General features: G+C 41.0%; 1 protein-coding gene across 1 annotated transcript; it reads right to left on the bottom strand.

Moving 5' to 3' along the window:
* Positions 1-2,202: 2,202 nt before the first annotated feature.
* Positions 2,203-3,472, bottom strand: foxl2l (forkhead box L2-like). The gene has a single exon (XM_031286925.2). The coding sequence runs from the start codon at positions 3,314-3,316 to the stop codon at positions 2,534-2,536; it is 783 nt and encodes a 260-aa protein (XP_031142785.1). The 5' UTR covers positions 3,317-3,472; the 3' UTR covers positions 2,203-2,533.
* Positions 3,473-22,614: the final 19,142 nt, after the last annotated feature.

Genomic DNA, 22,614 nt, shown 5'->3' with positions numbered 1-22,614 from the left:
ACTGCCTGGACCATGGCCTGGACGCGTTCCAATGTGTTTTATTCATTCCTTCCCTCTAATATACAGTCTATGATTCCTTCTTGTAGACTGTATATATAATGTAGCTATGTCAATGACTGTACCATACATTAAAACCACCCATGATTAAACCATTCCACAAATCTTACGGTTTCCACCATATTTTGAGTGTTTTAGATGGCAGTAGGCTTATTTATTAAGATCGAAATCAATCACACTTTACTTCTGAGCACCGCGTAGTGTAGTAGACAGAGAGTATGATAGTGTTGGAATGTGTGAAGGGACAGTTTCCCATAGATATACTGACAATATCTGTTAGTTTCCCTCGCTTGTGGTTTATGGATACTACTATGCATTACAATTCTTTTAAAATTACAAAATGAATAATACATATAATCTACAAATAAATGTAGCCTATGATTATAAAGATAAGAAGTAGCCTAATTAAAATTAGCCCCACCTGTTACATTATAGGCATTATAGGCTCTGATACATTACATTATATTATTCTGAAACGGGCCATATGTATTTTTTGGTTCTTTAAGTAAAGTTTGATGCTAATGCTTTTGTATTTTGACCATGGGCGTAAATCTGATCTAACAGTAGGGGGGGACAATAAACAACATTTCTGAAGAGCAATTTTTGAAGAGGACACAAATAATACAGCCACAATTATACTCGTAGAGGACGTGTACACAGAGGAAAGCCTTAATACTATCATTAGTGTAGCATGGAAACTGTACCATTATCCTTCTTTTCAGCGTTTCTCTTGATTCAATGAAAAACCTGACTAAATAGACCAAAATATTCTTCTTTAAAACCATGTATTTATTTTAAGTTGTTTACAATCAAGCCACAAAAATACTTTAAAACATAATGACTTATTTTGAAAAAGTGTCCCCATAAAAGAAATACAATACTTTTGTACGCTTGTTAAATTAGCTGATCATAATGTTAATTAGTGAGCCGCTGGTAAAGCTCATCTGCTCACCCTGACAGCCACATGAGCCACACTGTCTGCAGCAAACCTATTGATCAGCCACTTAACATCATATTGAACAAAACGCAACTGTAGATCTTCAATATACAGTCTATGATAATAACCCTAATATCAGTTCACACACATAACGTCAGGCTTATCGCCATGGTAACGTTAGTTAGTAGTGGGTGCATTTATATCCAACAAGCTAGGTAACGTTACATTATATTACTAACATAGCAAACTTTTTGTCATGACTAATTCATTAATTACTCAGCATCATTTCTATTTGAGAAAAGAACAACGTCATCCGATGTTTAATGTGAATGAAATAGCCTTGAACCGCCTACTTACTAGCTACATTCCTGTCACTACCGATGAATCTAGTGCAGCTCCGAGGCGATTCCTAACGTACAGCAGGCAGTGGACCAAACCACTGTGAGTCAAAGGAGGGGGAACACAAAATGTTCCTAAACTTAAAAAGCATTTTTTGGAGTTTGTATTGTTTTACTACTTACACAGATATTTTAAGTATACATCTTTATGTTATTTACAATACACAGCATGGTTTTCTCGGGGGGGACAACCCTTAGATGGGGGGGGTCCCTAATCCCCCCCGACCCCCCTGGGATTTACGCCCTTGATTTTGACTTAAGTAGAATTTTGAATGCAGGACTTTTAACAGAAGTAGTAGCCTAGTAGAATATCTTGTTCTTCCACCACCAATCATTTCAACAAAGCTTACATCTTGAGAGATAAACTACATGGCAGTTCTATGCATCAGCTAGTTACTGTAATAGAAAAGCATATTGAAGCTTAATAGGCCTAAATTTAAAACTTGAAAAGTTATGCTCTAGCTTTTGTAGCAATATTACTAGTTTTACAATGAATGAATGAATAAATAGCCACAACGAATAGTAGAGGAGTAAGCCAATCATGGATAATATTTGATGCAAAAATAACATTTTATTTTAACAAACATGATGTATTTTACATCACATAAACATTCACAATCGAATAAGAAAACCGATCAGTGCTTCGGTGTCATCAACTGTTGCATAGCAGCTCGGAGAATTGGAAACAGAGAAAATAAATAAATAACATAGGCATAGTTACAAATGTAGCCTATAGGCCTATTCAAAACAATAAAACAAATAGGAAAATAATAAAAAAAATGTAAAAAATAAAACAAAGGTTTTGTATTATTTGGTTGCAAAATAATTCTCCAACAAAAGAGGCATACACTAAGCCTCAGACTTAAATCAACTGTCTTCCTGCAATTTACACTTGATCGGGCATTTCTGAAGCAAAATACATCCATGTGAGTAGACTACTGACTGTAATTTCTTGGCCTATCAATAAACTTAACCAACAGCTTATTTATTAAAAGTTAATAAACAAATTAGGCCTGCACCTTATCAAGCCAAACAATTAACTTTACCTGACAAACAAATGACAGCCCAACTGAAATGCGTGAAACAGATGAACCTTGGCTGTCAAAGGACTGTCTGTCAATGGTTAGAATAACTCAAAACCCTACTGGTCCAATGAATAAGCAAGCGGCGCCTCCGCTTGCCAGGTGGTGAGCTGCTGGTAGTTGCATGCTACCGAAACGCTGCTTCCGCCAGGGCTCATTGGCTGGGTCACTCCGCCGTATGGACACCCGTTGTGTGGCACCAGCACAGCCGTATGGTGGTAGGCGCCGTAAGGAGAGTGATGGAAGTGGGGGGGCGAGCAGAATGAACTCACCGGGCCGCTTGGGGACACGCTGCGGGTGTGCCCAGTGATGACATGGGGTGTTGGGTATCCGGTCGGCTGGGACAGACTCCAGGAGCTGCTCACATAAGGCTGCAGGTAGAGCGGCTCGGGATAGTCCACGGAGCTCCCGGTCAGGTAAGGCACGCTCTGGGTATAGGGTCTTCTCACCCTCCTCCGCCGCCGGTAGTTCCCCTTGTCAAACATGTCCTCAAATGCGGGGTCCAGCATCCAATAGTTGCCTTTCCTGTCCCCTCCGTTTTCCCTGGGAATCTTGACGAAACACTCATTGAGAGACAAATTGTGCCTGATACTATTTTGCCACCCTTTTTTATTCTTCTCATAGTAGGAGAACTTGGAGATGATGTATTCGTATATTCCGCTGAGCGTTTGTCTCTTGTCGTGGCTGTCCTTGATGGCCATGGCAATGAGAGCCACGTATGAATACGGCGGCTTCTGCTGACCGGTCTCCTCCGCACCTTTGGGCTCAGAGGGGTACGAGTTGGAGCTGATGTCCAAGAGCTGCACTCCCTGGTCGGCGGGGGATTCCTTCTCTGCATCCATGGCTCAGGTATCCTTTGTGCGTCCTACAGGGGCAAAGAGCTGCAATCTGCCAAGGTAGCGCTATATGATTGTGTCCGCAGGTAGACACATTCTCCTCCCACAGAGCGCATGCAGTTATCGCCTTCTTTCATCTCGCCGAGTTTCTCACGCTGTTGATGCTACTGTACGGGACTAGTATACAGTCTGTTTAGGTTGAAACAGGGGTCACAGGACATGTGTTTTAACATCAGGGCCGCCGACACCTTGGGAACACCGGGTCAGTTGGGTCAAGGGAGGGGCCAAAAGGGATCATTTAAAGGTTATTACCTTTAAAAAATCTGATGGAATAATTTGTCAAAAATAGGCTTTATGGGCCTATTTGTGAAAACTTTATAGGCTAGTAGGCTATTTGTGAGTCGCATAAAAGCTTGCTTTTTTCATTTTCTTAATTTTCCCTTGACATATTGGTCGAAAACTATTTTTCTTTCCCTCCTTATTATGCAAACGTTTGTCTGTTATACTATAAGATCAAAAGTTTAACATAGCCAGACCCTCCCCTCCATGACACTGAAACAATGCTATTAGCAATTATTCAGAATCGAAGATAATGTCCTGACTATTCATTTTTGGAAAATAATAATAATAAATTAAAAATGAACAAAACAAGGCTTGAAAGTGTTTTGTGGCCCGTTATTTATCACAAGTAGGCCTATGTACCTCAGTTTGCTTTTTATGAAGTTTAACCACTTATTTTAAGGTACACTGAAGAACTTGTCCCATAAACTTGCAAATAGAGCAATCAAAACTTACATTCAAAATTATGAAATCCAGCCTGCACTATATATTTATATATTGTTTAAGCTGTAAAAGATACCACAGTGTAGGAATACCATAACACGTGTTTTTTTGTATTTTTTTTTTTTTTTAATTTTGTATATATTTTTAAAGCTTTACACATTGTATCAACTCAGAGGTGCATGATAGTTGGGTATTTCAAGCACTTAATATGTTACAGAAAAGTATTGAGACTTGCAGTATCAGTGCAGCATACACCACCCACATACTGAGGCATGAACAGCAGGCCTGTCTGTCCGCTGACGATGGTAGATAATGATCACCTGCTCTCACCAGACAGTCTGTCTCCCCTGAACTGATAGGGAAAAACAGAGCTTAAAAAGTGAGCAACAAGTGGAGAGGCAACCACATCTTTGGCATGATTAGAGGCCATTTTGGGTTGGGACCATTGTTATCAATGTAAGGGTATTAATGTAAGGGTATTAATTGAAGTTACAATGAGTACCTTTCTTAATGTTATAACCAAATGCAGGACAGAAACTCAGAAAATGGAATGGATAAGAAAAGGTGTATTGACTGGGTTCCAGGTGCTACGGTGCCATTCTCATGTTGAATGCAACACGTAGAGAAAACGAGACAGGGGTATTAATGTTACCGGTTAGGCTAGCCTTTAGTAGCTGAGCACAGAGAGACAGGGTTAGAGACGAACCGGAACAAAAACACAGGAGATAACTTTTAAAGGCTACATTAAATCGAGAAGAACAAAGTAAAAAAAAAATTGACAACTTAAAGACAAGATCAAGTACAACAGGAAAGTCAAACTGGACAATAGGAAAAACAAGAGAAAAAGAAAATTCCCCAAAGAAAGTGTGACAAGAGCTAGCAGGAGCTTTTTGCTAGGAGAGAAGAAATAAGGACACAGATACTCATAAGGGAGTAAGTAGGCCTACATATAACTCAAAGTAGAAACAACACCCCTGGACTGTTGAACATCTTAAATCATAGACTGTGTTTGTTCAAGTGTTACAAATACTAAGAATAATTTAGATAAGCCATTTGAGCTGAGGTCAAACAGTGGCAGTTAGAATCAGTGGCAGCTAAATCAGCCAAATTGTTATTTTATACATCCGTAATAAATTTACTTCCAAAATTAATTAAAGAAACCTGACCAATGCAATCAAAACAGCAGCCAACCCTCCTTCTTTGTCCAGAGCAGAACATGAGGGACAGCATCAACATACACTATCCACCAGACATTAAAATTGACACTGCAAGATGCACATTTAAACAGGAGCTCCTTAAAGGACAGACAGAAACCCGTTTGCTGATCTTTTTTATAGTGGAGAATTGAAGATGTCTTGTCTATTCATTTTTTGAATACAGTTCAGTCGGCTACAATACAGAATTAAGGAGACCATGACTCTATTAAACCTTGCCATTATTTTTAACTACATTTTAAAGGGGTGATCTCCTAATAGAGTATGTAACATTGGTTGGGCTGAACATGGCCCGATTGCTATTCTATGGGCCCTTAACTATCCTGTGAATATTGCCCTATTTGGAACAAGAGCTTTTCTTCCAAATATGGTATGCTTATGTTCATCAATATTTAGAAGAGCTGTGCGCTGATTGGTTGAGCGAACCACATACACATACATTGGAGACGAGACAGCAGGTCTCATATTTCAGACACTGCAACTATACATTGTTTGTCTGCTATTTCGTTATTAAATTCACTTCTGAGACTTTTTTATGCAAGAAATCAACTATATAAAGCTCAATATGGGCTGTTTTACGAAAATCGATGGCTAATTGCAAATTTGGTAAGATGTGTCGGACTTCAGGAGCTCCACACAGTCTGACGAGAAAGCGGCAGCCTGCTGGGCTCCATACCCAGTGAAAGTCACCGTTTCTTGGTTATTGGACTACCGGGGCTCGGGGCTCGGGGCCGGCTGCCAGCTGCCGGCATAACTATCGTATATTTACAGTTTGAATTTCGTCACGGCATGTATATCACAACTACCCTAAGGTCTTACAAAGCTAACACTTTTGTCCGATTTCAATTTAAGGCATTTTTGTGAATTTGAGGGGTCTCATTAGGAGGAGCTGCTAGCTAGGCTATGTGTCCCATCCAATCCTATCCTACCCAGTGAAAGTCACCGTTTCTTGGTTATTGGACTACCGGGGCTCGGGGCCGGCTGCCAGCTGCCGGCATAACTATAGTGTATTTACACTTTGAATTTCGTCACGGCATGTATATCACAGCTACCCTAAGGTCTTACAAAGCTTAGCTAACACTTTTGTCCGATTTCATGCATTTTTGTGTTTTTCAGAGGTCTCGTTAGGAGGAGGCAAGCTAGCTCTCATTGATGGAGCTCCATCCAGCTCACTCGCGGACAAGAGGCATTTATTTTATAACACACATATCCATTATAAGATTAACTGGAACCTGTGGTAAGAGATTGCAGTCATAACAAGCTCGCTGACCGCGCTCTCACTCACACATACCGGCCATTTAGCAGGAAGAGGGGAGGGAGAGCAGCTACTGCAGGCCCTGGAGCTCGGTCAGGGCAGCGGCGTTTGGTAGTCCAGTAACCCAGAAACGGTGACTTTGCGCGGGTATGGAGCACCGCGGGCTGCCGGCCGTGACGGAGCTCCACAGCGGGCCGGGGTCTGTGAAGGAGGACAGGCTGGGTGGCGAGGCAGCAACCCAGGCAGCACCGGCCGAATTCCGACACACAGTTGGACAAAATTTGCAATTAGCCATCAATTTTTGTAAAACGGCCCATATTTGATATATTTATATATTTCTCACATAAAAAATCTCAGAAGTGAATTTAGTGATAAAATAGCAGATGAACAATGTATACAATTTCTGAGATCTGCACGACCTATTCAGAAGAGGTGGGAGGTGTAGCCTATGTAAATGTTGGGGCGTGACAAAGATAGAGACCAGAGCCAAATAAGGTACAGCCACATAGTTGACGTCAACTATGAGCTTCGTTTTCAGAGGCAGAGGAAAGAGGTGTCAATGGGATTTTGAGGTTCTATGTATGTCCTATTTACCCACCAAACTGTCGTTATTCAACTATGACAAGGTAAAATCGGTTTTGCATTCTATCACCCCTTTAATGGAGAATCATCACTCAGACTCTAAAGCGGTAAATACTGATGATAAGCGGTAAAACCGTGAGGTAAGGTAGGGTGCAGAGCTTCAGAAGCAAAGCACAGCGCAGGTATACGTCATCATAGCTTCTGGCTACCTCTTTATCTCATTGGTTGCGCTTTGAAAGGTCAGTGGCAACGAGGTCAAAGTCAAAATAATTTGAACTTTGAGCCCAGCGCTCAGTGGCAATTTCGAGCAGTGCTCCACGCCAAGGGTTGCGCTTCATCCGAGTTGTCTTCACCACTCTCCCCATAGGAAAACAATGGCACAGTGAATCACGTGTAAGCGGCCTATTGCAAACTCTATGATCCCATGTTTTCCAATGACATCATTCTGACCCGACAAAGAAATGCATATAAAATGATACACCAGACAATTCAAACAAAGAACTCTTGGCAAGGAAAGGTTCAGGCCACCCTGTACTGTAAACTAAATTATTTGACAATGTACAGCTTGTCTGGTGTATGTAATCAAGGTATAAATAATGAAAAATGGTACAGTCAATCACAGGATGTTTTTCTTGATGTTCAGGACGTTTTCTTTTAGAAAATGTAGGCTTCATGGCCAGAGAGAGTAAAGGAGTTACTTTTCCTGACTCTGGAGCAAATTATGCTCACACACTGTGCAGGAATTAATCCTGATGGACTCATATGTTTCATCTGCTCTCCTGAACTTCCCTCTCTGATTTCTTAGTTTTTAATAACTAATGAAAATGACAAAAGGAAACTGGACAGCGCTCTGTCCTATTTCTCACAGAGAAAGCTAGATTTACCTCCTGATGTATGAGCGAAGCAAGGCGCCAGGCTAAACACAATCTGTGTAGTTGAAGTTATCTGAGACTAAAGAAGAATGCAGCAAAACTGCCAAAAACAAAGATCATGAACGCTGCTTAGACAACAGATGTATAAAGAGTTACAGTCCTCAAACATCCTTAAACAACCCTCAAGTCTGACCCAGAACTTTATTAAAGAACTATAGTCATGTGTCTTCAAGTGATACACAGCCTTCACATTTAAAGTGAATTACATAAATTGATTATAAATATTTATATTGGTGCGAACATACTTGTATTTACAGCATCAAGTATTTAAAGTTCTTTCTTTTTTATTTTCAATACAGCAATAGTTTTAAGAATCATATAGCATCCTCTCTCTGTATTCCTACATCAATTTAGGCCCTGAAAGCACAACATCTCTAAAATCTAAGGATTATTAAAGTTGAGAGTGTGCCACCCACCATCTACTGTAGGTAATACAATGACTCTGGATAAGTACCTCATACAACCCCACTTGAAAAGATCCAAACTATCCCATTAAAGGCTGTTTTCGATGCTGTTTTTTTTGCAAAATATCTCTGTCGTGTTATTGTGTATTAACATAATTATATAAAAATGTAAAAACTGTAAGTCAATTCAACAACCTAACTTGTATAATGACCAATTTCCAATAAATCATGAATGTAAACTTACAGTTAACAGAGTTATACTAACACAATAAAATTAGCATGTACTACAAGTTATATGCCACTGACATAACATTACATTTTCCTGTTAATCTCATAAAGATTATTCTGTTATTTTTTTTAGCCCAGCATGTTTCCTTGGATTAGGGTGGCACCTAAATCATGGTTGCAGCTGTTGCCGTGGTCCTGCTGCGCTGTAAATTGTTGCTGTAAATTTAAACTTTGGAGCTTCTGGCTTTAACAAGGTCTCATTCTCTAATGGGTTTGTTGTTGAGATGTACTGTACATGATTCCTAATAAACATCCCGAAACACGTGTGATGTTTTGAATATGCAGAAAGTTTTGAACAATACAGGAGAATAATGATTTCCTTTACATAAATAAGGACCTTTTCACCATAAATTGCTGCATAAAAATTCACCAGAATGCAGGAAATGAAGTGTTTGACGCTCAAAATGTTATGAGGGATTTATGACAAAATTAAATGCAGATTGATTAATATGGATGGAATATAAAAATTATATATATAATAAAGTACACAGTAACACATGTGTTGTGATATTTATGTGGGATAAGTTTCTTTCTTGTTCAGTGTTTTAAAAAAAGAAACATTCTCTGCAGAGAAAGTTACTGTACATTAACTTAAGGACAGTTTTTAAATATTGGTACTTTACTTGAATATTTTCATTTTGTGACAGTTTCTGCTCCACTACCTTTTGGAAGGAAATATTTTACTGACAGCTCCCTTGAAAAACATACAGTATGATGACTGTGTGTGTATGTGTATTTAAAGTAGCAAACAGCACCACCTGAACCAACATTGTAATGACACCTAATGTAACAATACTGTAACAATCTGAGAGGGGCCTTTCTTTTTTATGTATACTTTTAATTTCTATTCTAGAGTCAATAAATTAAGTATATTCTACATGTCTTTACTTGTAATTGGGTCTTTTTTTCATTCAAGTATTACTTGAGTTACCAGCAGTCAGGATGAGCACTTGAAAGAAAGAAAACCTTTACTTTCGACCTGCAACAATCTGGAATTTCCCTGCAGTCATACCACAAATACCTTTTATGCACAGATGATGTCTACACAGCTGCACTCGTCCAACACTCCACCTAACAGATCAGGTGGCTCAACACCTTTGCTTTGTTTCTTCCTTCATGCTGACATGGGTAAAAAAGTTGACTGGTATGTGTTGTTGAGGTTGAGCCAACAGGATACCCTGATGTTTGTAAGTGAGATGAGTGACATTGTGATGAGTGACATTGTGACGGGTGACGTTTTCTCAGCTCCGGGCTTAAAATCGTTACTACACAGATCACCGTATGGAGAACCGTCCTGATCCTGTTCACGACTCATGACAAACATTACAAATCAATTGTGTGCCAATACAACTAACTATCTCTTGAGAGAGATTTACTTTTGGCTAATGTTAAGTATTATTTCAGTTACTAGTTTAGGCTATTTTCATAGCAGACATAGCAGACTATTACAATTGTCATAGTAAAAAATGCACAGGTGTTACTAGTAACAGTAACAATGGCTCCATTGTATTCAAGTGTCTCAGTGAGCCATGACGGTTAGACAGTGAGCCAGCATGCACAATGCCGGGACCTTAACATAAATTAAAATACCGATATGTTACTATGAATTGCTTTAGTCTAACAATCAGTCGTGTAAAAAATTATGGATAAAATTTCAACCTGACCAAACATTTTTTTTGTTTAGTCGGCTTCTTCCAATGGCTTTTAAAATGTGTCATCAGGAACTGATTACTGCATAAAATTTACACGCAGAAGATAAACGTGTAGTTTGCAGGGCTGTCAAAATAACGCGTTAATTTCAATTCATTAATCTGAGAAAAAAAATAACACGTTAAAAAAAATAAAAAAAATAACGCAGATTAATCCATTCCATATTGACGTTTGACCCGGAGCAGAGTGATAGAGAAAGACATATATCTCTATGGCGCTGACCCGGAGCCGTTCTAGCCACCATTCGACTGTAAAATGAAGGAGGGAGGCGAGAATGTGCTGCCTGGATCATTGATTGGAACATTTACTTGTAAAAATCTTCTTCCTGAATAGGGTTGGCTACCGAAATCTGGTGCCACTGATATGTCTGCGCTTCTCTCTGATACTCTGAAACAGACGATACAGACAACAAAAACACCGCTGCACGTGACGCTAGTTAACACTATACTCGACAGCAGCTAACGTTAGCCTACCGCTAGCTAGTAGCTGGATTAAAAACGGTTAAAATGCTTACAGCTAACGCTAAATGGTGTCAAGTGTGACTGTATTTTACTGTAGAGGATTCAACACAACAACAATCTGCAGCTGCCGTTGTCGGAAAAACCAGAGTGATAGAGAAAGACACTATCTCTATGGCTCTGGGAAAAACAACACAGACGGTGCGTTCAATGAAACTGGTGCATTCAAAGTTATTGGTAAATGTCCTTTTCCCATCTGGTGGTTGTTTTTGTCGTTCAACAGCAATTTACTAGTGAAATAAGTTATTGTTATAGTTATTACATTATTATTAAATCATTTCATTTTGACCATATGGCCTTAGCGATAAACAAGCCGTTCTTTAATGTCACCGACTGTTGTTTAGTACCTTACTGTAACTTTCTTAAAAAGTATCGGTTCAGGCACCGTTAATTATGTATGCGATTAATTTTGATTAATTAATCACAGAGTATGTAATTAATTAGATAAAAAATTTTAATCGATTGACAGCCCTAGTAGTTTGATTGCAGTTTGGCGAGCAGGTGTGAAATCTGATTCACCAGGGCACCTGTAAAGCTGTGATCAGTGATGAAAGGAAATGACAGTATGTGTTGTGGCTTCTGTCTAAACACAAGTGCATGTGGCAGACCAAAGCCGACTCCTCGACTGACAGTAGTCATTTTAGGCACCACTCCCAGACTTCCCTAATCCATGGATTACACGAAACCTGAATTCCCTCTGTTAATGACAGAACAAACAAAACACTTCAGTCAACATCAGAGTCAAAACAAGAATGTCTGAGTAAAAGGTTTTTAGTCACAAATGTTGTTTACCATATTTCACGCGTGTTTACATCCTGAACATGATACTCATTTTGGGCATGTATGGCTATTTCACAGGTGATACGTGTAATAATTTCATTCACTCCTCAAACTATGCTTGTTGGCTGAATTCCCATGCTAGGTGCGGCTCTCTCTCAGGTGATGAGATGCTCTAGTTCCTTGATCAGTTCATGATGCCACTGACCCGTGCCTCCTCCCAGAATGCATCCCTTTGTCAGGTTCTACATGACAGCATGTCAGCCAGCCCTATGCCAATTTGACCCTGCAGCCCACATCTCCAGTAAACCACTCCCAACTCCAACCTCTACTTTTCTGTTTGCATAGGCTGCGTAAACTGAGGTTATCACACTCATAGAATATGATAAATGTTGATGATTGCCTCAGGTTTAGGGTAAAAATAACATTGATGCACTCTCCTGTAAGTTACCAAAATATGATCTCTGCCAAGATAAAGTCAACAAGGATTCCTCAGTGGCTGATTGCATGCTTACAGTGTCTTTTTTTGGGGGACTGATAAAAACCTCAGTATATAATTGAATAGCCTCACAATTACACAGATAGTGTTTTTCCAATGTGCACTTTACATTTAAGCACTTTGCTGATGTTCTCATCTAAAGAGACTTTTCAGCATCTCATCGAATTATTACTGGACAGAATCAAACTGACAAGCTTCCTGTTTGACTTGTTTCCTCACTCCAGATCAACCTGTTGCCACATGTGTGTTTATTTGGAGCCATTATGCAAAGTTTTGCTACAGTAAGTACTTGCCCCTTTTCACAGAACAAATGGGAGTAGGTTACTGATATCAGATAGTAGTGAGGTTTGTGACATATCACTGACAAATGATTTCTGTTGAACTCACCGCAGCCTCTCCCAGTTAGCATGAGTTAAGATCACATTTATCTGATAAAGACACTGCCAAATACCAAGCTTGTCTGAATAAATACTATACGTGTCCCCACATGAGAATATTTCTTTTCAGCTCCCTCGCAAACTTTGTTACTGTTATTGCAGTATTAAAACAGAATTCTCTTGTTAGGATTTAGGACTTAGGATGCTTTTATTCTAATTGGGTTAATTCCCCAGTAGGTAAATCATCTAGTATTTAAAGAAAAGGGAGAGGTTGTCTGCACACTGAAACTTTCCCAAAAAATAATTAATGCAATATTTCCACCTACAAAGTCTTTGTCAGATAAATATCCATGCGAACAAAAGCAGGTATATACACATACAAAAAAATGACCTCCAGCTTCACCACCAATTAGGAGATCACACGATACAAGATAACACATAATCTCCAAATAATGTCTTAAAGAAAAAACTGTGACCCATACAGGACAGATATGTGTGAGGACAGATATGTGATACATGTTATGATTTTTTTTAAAGATAAAAATGGTCTTTAGTCCTTTCTGTTCCCAGTTGGGGCTTGATGTGCACACTATTCACCTTCTGTGCTTTGAATAAGTCAGTGCAGTATGCATGCAGTACGCTACTTCTAATTGTTACTCTCCTGTGCCATCTTGTGGAGGTGAATGGAAAACTACTTATTATTCAGATGAGGCCAGTAGACGCCTCAATCTTAACACTCCTCAACCCCAATCACGATGTTACGTTATTTGATTGATACATCAAATAAAGATTATAAAAAATACAGTAGATGTGCAGCATAAAAACAACATTTTAAATGTACCATCTTCAGAGGGGAAATTTGGTATTGCAGCTGCACAAAGACAGAGAAGTACTGATATGAAATAAATAAGGAGTAAGATAAAATAATGTAATAATTAAACATAGAAATAAAACAATAAAAAAACAATACAAGAGCAATTCAAGTCAAAATTACAAGGCAAGCAATATGCACACAGTACCCACATCCAGTGTTGCACCTTAAACTAATAGTGTAGTCTCTAATCAGACATAGTTGTGTGATTAGTTGGAGTCAACAAAGTATATACTAGACACCATAGTGTGTACTCCTGTAGTATGATACAGGATTACACATGAAACATTATATTACATCTATTATACATATTTATGTCAAAAATATTCACATGCAAAAATATATACATTTTATGTGGTAAAAAAATGTATTTAAATAGTTTGGTGTTAATACAAGGTACACAAAGGTTAACATGTACATGAAGTAATATTCTGCTTTATTTGTATTTCTGGCAGCAGAGGGCAGCAGACTGACACTCTTCAAGGCTGCAGAACGAATGTGTGAATCTTCTAAATTTTTGAAGAACCTGTTTATATTGAATGTCAAGATGTTTTAACACTACCATGTGAAGTATAGTGTAAAATGCCTGTTGTAGTGTAATGCATGAAGTTTGTTCTCACTATCACACTATCTAAAAGAAATCAGGAAGGATTATCATAAACAACAAATTAAAACATTTAGGGACCTAACAATAATGCTTATCATTCATTTTGTTATTACAGGTTTGGTTTATCTTGTGGTATCATACCAGTGAATGCAGCACAACAGACATAGTATACATAGGGCAGATTGTCATTTTTTCAACATATGTTTTTGCAGAAAATGCCGCAGGTTTATGACTTTTCAACCCCATACCATGACCTCAGACATCAAAAATAAGGACGAAGGATGTAGGCTGGATGAATCTTAACATGTTGATACAATGTGGGGTGTAACCCATGAATCAAAAGATCATCAATACAAAGGGGCTTTCTTTTAACTCAGGCAAAAGTAGGAAGAATGTTTGCCCATTACATGAATTCAGCCCTAAAAAAATGTCAATGCTTGTTTTGTTATGCCCTGTGGTGCCTCCATAGTTTTAATGCTCCTTGACTTGGTGAGAAGGTTGGTAAACAACATCCAATGTTGGACCTGGTGACCCCTCTGTTTTTGTCATTCCGACACGTCCCGTTCCAGATAACTTTGAAGTCAAAGACAAAAAGAGGAAAATGTATCCCCAGGGTCTTTGGAATTCATGTGAGGAACCACAAAAACAACACTTCATCAGAGGCACCATTCAGAATGGTGATCAGCAATATATGGGACATTCAAATGAGAAGCATTGTGTGATGGAAAAGCCAAAGAGATTTGTCTCGTCCCTGGCCCCTTCCTCCTTTTTACCATCCTCTCATGAGTGACTTTGATGTGGACAAGATGATTGAAAAACAAAGCAGTGTGGCTCGATTTAATTCCAGTGGAGAATAGGTTAGTGGAATGAGTGGGTGGGATGGGGAAGCAAGGGGGAGAATGCAGTTTCATAAGCAAGACACAAGAAAATCACATTTCAGTCAGAGTATCAATCTGCCATGTAAAGGGGGGGGGGGAAGCGTAGAGGAAAGAGGGAGGGAGAGGAGAATATATAGAGCAGGATAAAGTGAGCGGGGTGTGAGAAAAGGAGCTCTAGTTGATCGCTCTTTAGAAAAGGCCCCCCACTCTCCTGCTGGGTCCTGCTCAGCTCTTGTCCTCCTGGTACAATGCTGGTGGAGCGGCTGCCCCCACCACCATCCCAAACCCCCCACACCATGTGCCCCCCAACTGCCCTCCATGTGCTGGAGCTACGCTGACAGCCTGGACCCCAGACCCCAGCATATGGAGGCCAGACCAAGAGGCCTGCTCTCCAATGTGCTCCACAGCTGGGGCTCTGCTGGAGTGGACAGCAGAGCTTCATGCAACCACATGCTCTCTTCACCCACAATGTTAAACTTATTGATTGGTGTAGACAAGCCGAAAATCACAGATTTATAAGGTCAGTTCACCCAAATTGGGAAAAGAAAAACAGATTTTCTCATTTACTTCTAGTGATATCAGGCCATGCAGATACTGCTGGTTTTAACTGAACAGCTTTGGAGATATATCTGTTTTTATATTTCTGCCAACTCCTCAATACAGAAGGTCTTTTTTACAGCAGACATTTCAACTTGTCATAGTAGATCACTGGATGGATTCCACTCCTGGAAGATAATTGCTTCTGGTTACTTTAATATTACCTAGTATTTCAGTTAAAGTTAGAATATGGCCTTTTCTTTTTCTTTTTTACAGCATTTTGACTGGTCATAGTTGGAAAAGCACAGATGTTACTAATAACATTAATGATGTCCAAGTAAGTAATGACAGTGTGACAGTCAGCCAGCATGCACAATACCAGGACCATGAAAATGAAGCAGCTAAGTGGAATTCAGCCATCATTAACTTTACTATATACACCTGTTCATTTCCTATTGTGACATGACAAAATTACTTCTGTGAGAAAGGCCTGTGGAGGTAAATGAAATTTAGTTTGCAGGTGCTCAAAATATGACAATGTATATTTCCTGATACTGTCGACAGAACACTGTCAGCAGTTTACATAGAGGATATTTCTTTGATTGAAAGTTTACCTCCATTGTAGAGTAAACTGGGGGGGGGGGGGTCCCTTTATTTTTTGATAGTGACAGTGGATAGACAGGAAAGGTGGGAGAGAGATGGGGGATGACACGCAGCAAAGGGCTGCAGGTCAGATTCGAACACTGGCCGCTGCAAAGGACTCAGCACACGCTCTTACTGTGTGATCTAGAGGTCTAGACAAAGCATTTGAGAATGTTTCCTCCTAACTTATATTTCAATATTTTGTTTAATACAACTTTAAACGGCCTCAATTAGGCACTAGAACAAGCAGATGCAGAAATATGACTAATAATAATGATAATAACCTTAACAATTTTCATTAAAAAACAAAGGAAAATATGAGTAATATTGGCGATGAAGAAGTTGCAAAAAAATATAGATAAATACATACAGGTCCATTTCCACTTAAAGGGGGAAATTACATCACTGATACAACCACTGTTAGGCCACAGGACCAATCCGTAAACTGAGATCCAGAATCCAGATCTTATTTTCACTTTTACAAATCATCTAGACCCAATGAATCAAGTACACTTGTTGGTTGCAGCGGAAGCTTTCATTTTTGGCCTGTCCTCGACCCTTCAATTCTGGCGTGAACTAATGTTGACTCATGGTAGGAATATGTGGCCATTATGATGCTAATGGCAGCTTTAACCACCTACTTAACCACATAGCCCTCGCTCTATACAGCTCCACTCAACCTGATCCCAGTGTGTGTGTGTGTGAGTGTGAATGTGTGCGATAGATAGATGGAGAGAGAGAGAGAGAGAGAGAGAGAGAGAGAGAGAGAGAGAGAGAGAGAGAGAGAGAGAGAGAGAAAAGAGCAGAGATAAAAAAGGGAAAAGGTGATGTGGGAGGAAGCACTTGTTTTTACTGGGTCACTATTCAGTATAATGCTACAGCACAGTAATGCAGGGTTTCACACAAATAAGCATGTTGATTAAGGCAAGCCACTTTTGTTCATTTTTCTGCATCTTAAAGCTTTGTTTGTATTACACAAAGGATTGTGGGGATTGTGCTCGTTACCTGTCTGGGTGGCTTTGGCTGTCAGACTTCAGTTGGTGGAGACAAGGGTCACCAGTTGGCAATATGACCCTTTAATACCATGCGGATGCTTGCTGCTTGGCCTGGCATGGCACAATACAGTGCTGGAGCAAGAACAGGTGGTCATTAAAACTGCTGTAATCCCCTCCATGAATAGCTCATGGGCAAGAGAGAGAAAGCAAAGGAGGGAGAGATAGGGAGAGAAAGACAAAGAGAAAGAGACAGACAGGGGAACAGGGAGAGGGAGAGGTGAGGGTGGGGAGTGTTTGATGCTTGGACCACGGGGCTCTTTAGCACAGTCTGCGGGCCGTGCTTCAGAGCGGATGTGTTAACAGTTTCAGGCTCAATGGAGGGAGAAATCCCCACAAAGGGAGGTGTACAAATATTGTGGGAAATCCGTCCGCTCTTTAATATTTCATGAAGGCCCACAATCTATTCATGGGACTCCATTCCTTTGGAGGGGCCCACATTCAGGCTCACTCTGCAGGCTCAATGGGCAGCCCTTAATTGAGTGCCCGCTCATTCTTCATCTCCCTGGCAGATTGTTCCCCATGAAAGCCCCTGCCTCTTCATCCTCCTCTTCTTCTCCCTGAGAGTGGCCAAAGAAAAGGGGGCATGCCTTGCTGGTGGTGCATGTGGGAGGGTGAAATAAGTGAGGGAGGGGGGTAGTTGTGGATCAAATATGATAATAGGGCAAGAGGGGATGGTAGTGCGCAGAGAGGTGGGGGTAGGGGGCTAATCCTTGGGGTGGGTGATGGAGAGAGGGTGAGAGGAGGGGGTTGCATTCCCCTAGATGGCAGGAGTGTGTGTGGTAGCTTGTCTGTGGGTGTGTCTATTGGGAAAGGTTGTGTGTTTGTGTGTATGTGTGTATGTGTTGGGTAGGGCCTGATAAATGCTGCTTCACACAGAACACAGTTGGTGTCAACTGTCTTGTCATTTTTACCTCTATTAGATAAAAGGAGTGGGAAAGACAGTAAGCAAGATAGAAAGGAACCATGACATGCAGGGTTGGCTCACAACTTAGCCTACAATCTCCTCCTAATGAACAAAGTTTCTTAATGGGGGCAACCAGTCATGGACAAAGATCAATAGTGAACACAGACATTTTCATCTTGCATGTTCTGTTTTCTGTTTTTTTTTTTTTTTTTAAGATTAACAGCAACAGCCCACTTAGACACATGGGTATTTGGGGTTCTGCTTCCTCTGTGTGAGTCAAAACGTCTATGTGTTTAAAGGGGCACTCCGCTGATTTTATACATGGTAATACGTTTACTCGTTAGGAGGAGCACTCCCCAGCCTGTGAAACAGTTGAATGATGTCTTCTGTGGCTCTGAAGGGGTAACCCTAAAAGACACAGGCTAGGTCTTATGCAAGATGCTATTGAGCTATACTGTATAATGGGAAATATAGAATTTGATGTTTTTGGAAAATATCTTGAACCCCCATGTAGTGGAGCTTTTAGTATCTCATTCTCTTCATTTTGACTTCTCATCACTCCAATGCATCCAACTGTCTTGGCACCACCTTCAGTCATGATAACAATGAAAACAAGTTTGCCCAAATCTTTCACCAAATCATAGCCAGAACATTTGATTTATTGCTCAGATCTTCTTTTGAGAATCAGATCTCTGGCCGATCAAAACGCTTGTCTGCGGACTGTGTGGATGAAGATCTTGCAGATTAATGTTAACACTCCATCATAAATGTACACCTCATGCCTGCACTGAGCACTTCATCCGGCCTAAGGCTGCCTTGGTGTCCTGGCTCAAGGTGGACGGCCAGCTGGGAGTGTGACCTGGGGGCTCGGGCATAATCAAGGTTTCTGTGAGCCTCCAGCTGCAGGCTCCTGATCCCCGATTAAATGTCATCCTGCTCCTTCTAAGGGCCTGTATGACCCTGGGAGCCTGGCTCGCTCCGAGTGACTCCCCTTCACCCTTCCGATGTGTGTCCAACAGGCTTATGCTAGCTCATGAGGGACGGAGAGGACATGCAGAGAGGAGTCCCAGAGAGAGGAAAATCCTCTACATCCACAACACAGACACACACACACACACACACACACACACACACACACACACACACACACACACACACACACACACACAGAAAACACAAGCAAAGATATACACACACAAACACTGGATGCATAATTTATCCCTGTGGTACCACGCCTGGTATCCAGCCCAAGCACCCCCCTGGTGGAGTGTGGCAGAGCCATGCTAAATGGATTCTGCAGAGGAAGAGATTTAAAGCTTTCATAGCGCTCAGTGTGTTCCAGGCGGCTGCATCTCAGGGCTTTGATGGATTGTTCTCAGGTTCATTTCTGGGTTTTTTGAGAGGTTTTGTAGTGGTAACCTGGCTGTGACTCAGTGCTGCCAGGGTTTACTGGGATTTGTATAAACGCAGGATTCAATTTAGTTTTAGAAGTGAATGTCCTGTAATCTTTGCAGGGTCCAGCCACACTAGTAGTTGTGGAGTTTGCTGGAGTATTGACCCTTTGAGGCTGCAGGAGGAGTAAGGAGAAGGTAAAGTTGTGCAAAATGAATGCAAAGTAGCTCATCTTGCTTGTTTAACATACACTTAATTACGATTAAGAAGTTTAGCTGTAATTTGAGTCTGCTGCAAGCCCCCCTTTAAAATACAGGGAGAAACATTATTTTTAGTTGAACGATAGGCTATATAAAGAAATGAGAAACAAGTGTAATACTGTGAATTTAGAACTGAGTCCGGACTTATGCTGCAGTGCAATCTTGTAATATGATTGTACTTTGCTTGTTAACCCAACAATTGCAGATAATTAAATTCAATGACATAATCCCTGGCGGCCCACGGACTCAGGAGGAAATGATTCAGGAACAGTCTAATCCAGCCATCTCCGGATATGGGACACTCTCACCATGCCGCTCCACTGGGCCTTTGTATCAGCAGGTATTAACGCTACAAATGCCGCCTGAGACTGAGATGGGTACATGATTAGGAGAACTGCTGACCGCCTTGGCTGAAAGCTCTGGGAAGGGGGAGTTGGCGTTAGCTTAAATTAATCAACGCATAACTTTACACAACTTCTATTTTCCATGACTGCATCTCAGAAAATATTAGAACTGATCAAACCAATACTATTTACTTCTATCTTTTTTAATTTTATTCATTTTGCCTCTGAACAACACTATGAATACTTACCCTTTCTTAATTGCTCCAAGTGTTGTGTTAAAAACCTTGACCTGCCGCAGCCCTGGTCTATAAATTAATTCTGCTAAGTGGCAGCAGCACACAAGCCCCAGAATTATTTATACTTTTACTATTGGTCAGGGTGTCACTTAGATAAACACGGTGGAGGTTCATCTCATCTGAGCCACAAAAAGCCAGAGTGTGCCGCTACCAATGGCTCCGCTGAACTTTGACCCCGATGGGTCACAGAGAGCATTTGTCCCTTGGTAATTGGACAGAAGGGCCCTTTCGCTCTTCATTTAACCTTTGCGGCCCAAATCTTTCTTTGCCGACTACCATAAAGCCCCTGGTCCTGACCCAGTGTTTTCAGGCCTATCTTTCCACCCCCATCACAGGCCTTTGAAAGCCAGAGAAAAGCTGGAGTGTGCTTGCACTGTCAGAGACAATGGCAGAGTTAGTGACCCCTGACCCTGCAGGCTGAGGCCTTTCTTCCTGGATCAGGCACTGCCTTTCGCTACGGTAGGTTATTGCTCCCCAGCTTGGCAACAGAAAGAGGGTAAATACTTGTTAAGATTCTTCTTCTCTCGGCTCACCCCAAACTTCTTTTCTCTCTTGGTTTCCCGGCTTATATTTTATTCTCTTTTGGGGAGGGGGGGGGGGGGTGGGGAAGGGGGTTGTAGGGCTGTTCAAGGATGGACAGGAGTTAAGGCAGGTCCCTTGTTTGAAATTCAGGCAGCAGCTTCATAATCTATCATCCTGACAGCTCTTTGTCACTGGTCCAAAGGGAACCGGAGGCACAGTAGCTCTAAGCATGGAGGGAAATACACTAGTTAAAGTAATGTAAATGGTTTAGACATGCATCTGCTTATGTTTAGAAGCATTGGACATTTCTTGAAATGGAAGCTTTTTGGACAAAAGCTTTTGTATAACTATGTGTATAGTAGAACTTTACTGTTTAAATATAACAGTATTATGTAAATTTATGTAATTTCATGTGACATTTAAGAGTGAATAGTAGCCATTTTCATCGGCACAATGAAAAAAAAATTCTATACAGGTTTTATTGGATGTGTTAGTGAGCTTCTTTTAAGTAACACATGCTTGTTGACTGCATGGGGTTAATTCCGGTCCCAGTTGTTCAGTCCTGTTGGGAATCTAAATCCAACAAAATTGGGATTTCACTCCATGCAGAAGTACTTCCTTTCCTTAATCTCTTGAGTGCTGCCCTGAATCTTTGTGTAACACTGCAATGTTACCAGGGAGACCATGTTGCCCTCCCTAATGCTGCTGCAGTGGTCACCGTGGCGAGACGGTGGACCCCGTGTGTCCAGATGCTGAGCATGCGGCCACAGCAAGAGGAGCATCCTGTGAGGCAGCCACAACCATATGGGCTGAAAAGGAGAACTCCTCTGGAGCTGCTGGCCTTCTCCTCAGGGACAGAAGCCTATTGTCCCAGCCCTGCCCTCCATGCCACTTAATGGTGCAGAAAAGCGCTGTACAGTATTGTAAGCTGCTCTCTGCTCCCTTTGCCCCGTCGGGCCTTGAATAGCAGGGTCCTCTCCCTCTTACTCTCTCACTCCCTCTCACTCAGTGGGTGTTTTAGTGCCCTCTTCTTTCATCCCTTTCTTCAGCTGCCTCCTCCCTTTGCTACTTTAGCTGGGTTGCTCAATGTTCGCTTGAGTGATGGTCTAATTGTCAAGGAACAATTAAGCCATCTGATTTCTCCCCTCTCCTCTTGTCATGTGCACTTTGTTTTAGAATGGGGCCGCCTGAGTACAGGAAAGGGCTTGAGGTCACTTCAATATCTGTCTGGGCTTGTCCACCCCCACCATGTGGACCTCAATTACACAGAACTTCCCAGATAGAGGTCCATTGAAAATATGAGACATAACCCATTCATTTCTTCTTGATATCAACAATTTCATGAATGCCCTGATGATGAGCTTACAACTTGTATTCATGTCTGTTCTGACCTATCAACAAGCTCGTGGAGAGTCAGACCTCCCAAACAAGAGGAAAAGTGATTTATTGGCCCTTGTCTAATAATCAATCCACTTAAGGCCTCCCCCTTGTAGACCCAATAAACCTGTCTCTGCTCCTGTAGACACCAAGAAATATGTTCCCTTTTAATAGACAGGTGAACCAAACAGCTGGGAGACAGCTTTGCCTAGGATGGGATGTCTTTACACTTTTAGCCACGCCACTCCTATTGTTAGTGTAATGTCACATCTGTGACCCT

This window comes from Sander lucioperca, chromosome 12 (genome assembly GCF_008315115.2).
Source record: "Sander lucioperca isolate FBNREF2018 chromosome 12, SLUC_FBN_1.2, whole genome shotgun sequence".
NCBI lineage: Eukaryota > Metazoa > Chordata > Actinopteri > Perciformes > Percidae > Sander > Sander lucioperca.
This window is presented reverse-complemented; position numbering and strand designations above follow the sequence as displayed.

Bases quoted from the DNA above. Each gene is read 5' to 3' on its own strand.
- foxl2l (XM_031286925.2), bottom strand. From the start codon at position 3,316: ATGGATGCAGAGAAGGAATCCCCCGCCGACCAGGGAGTGCAGCTCTTG.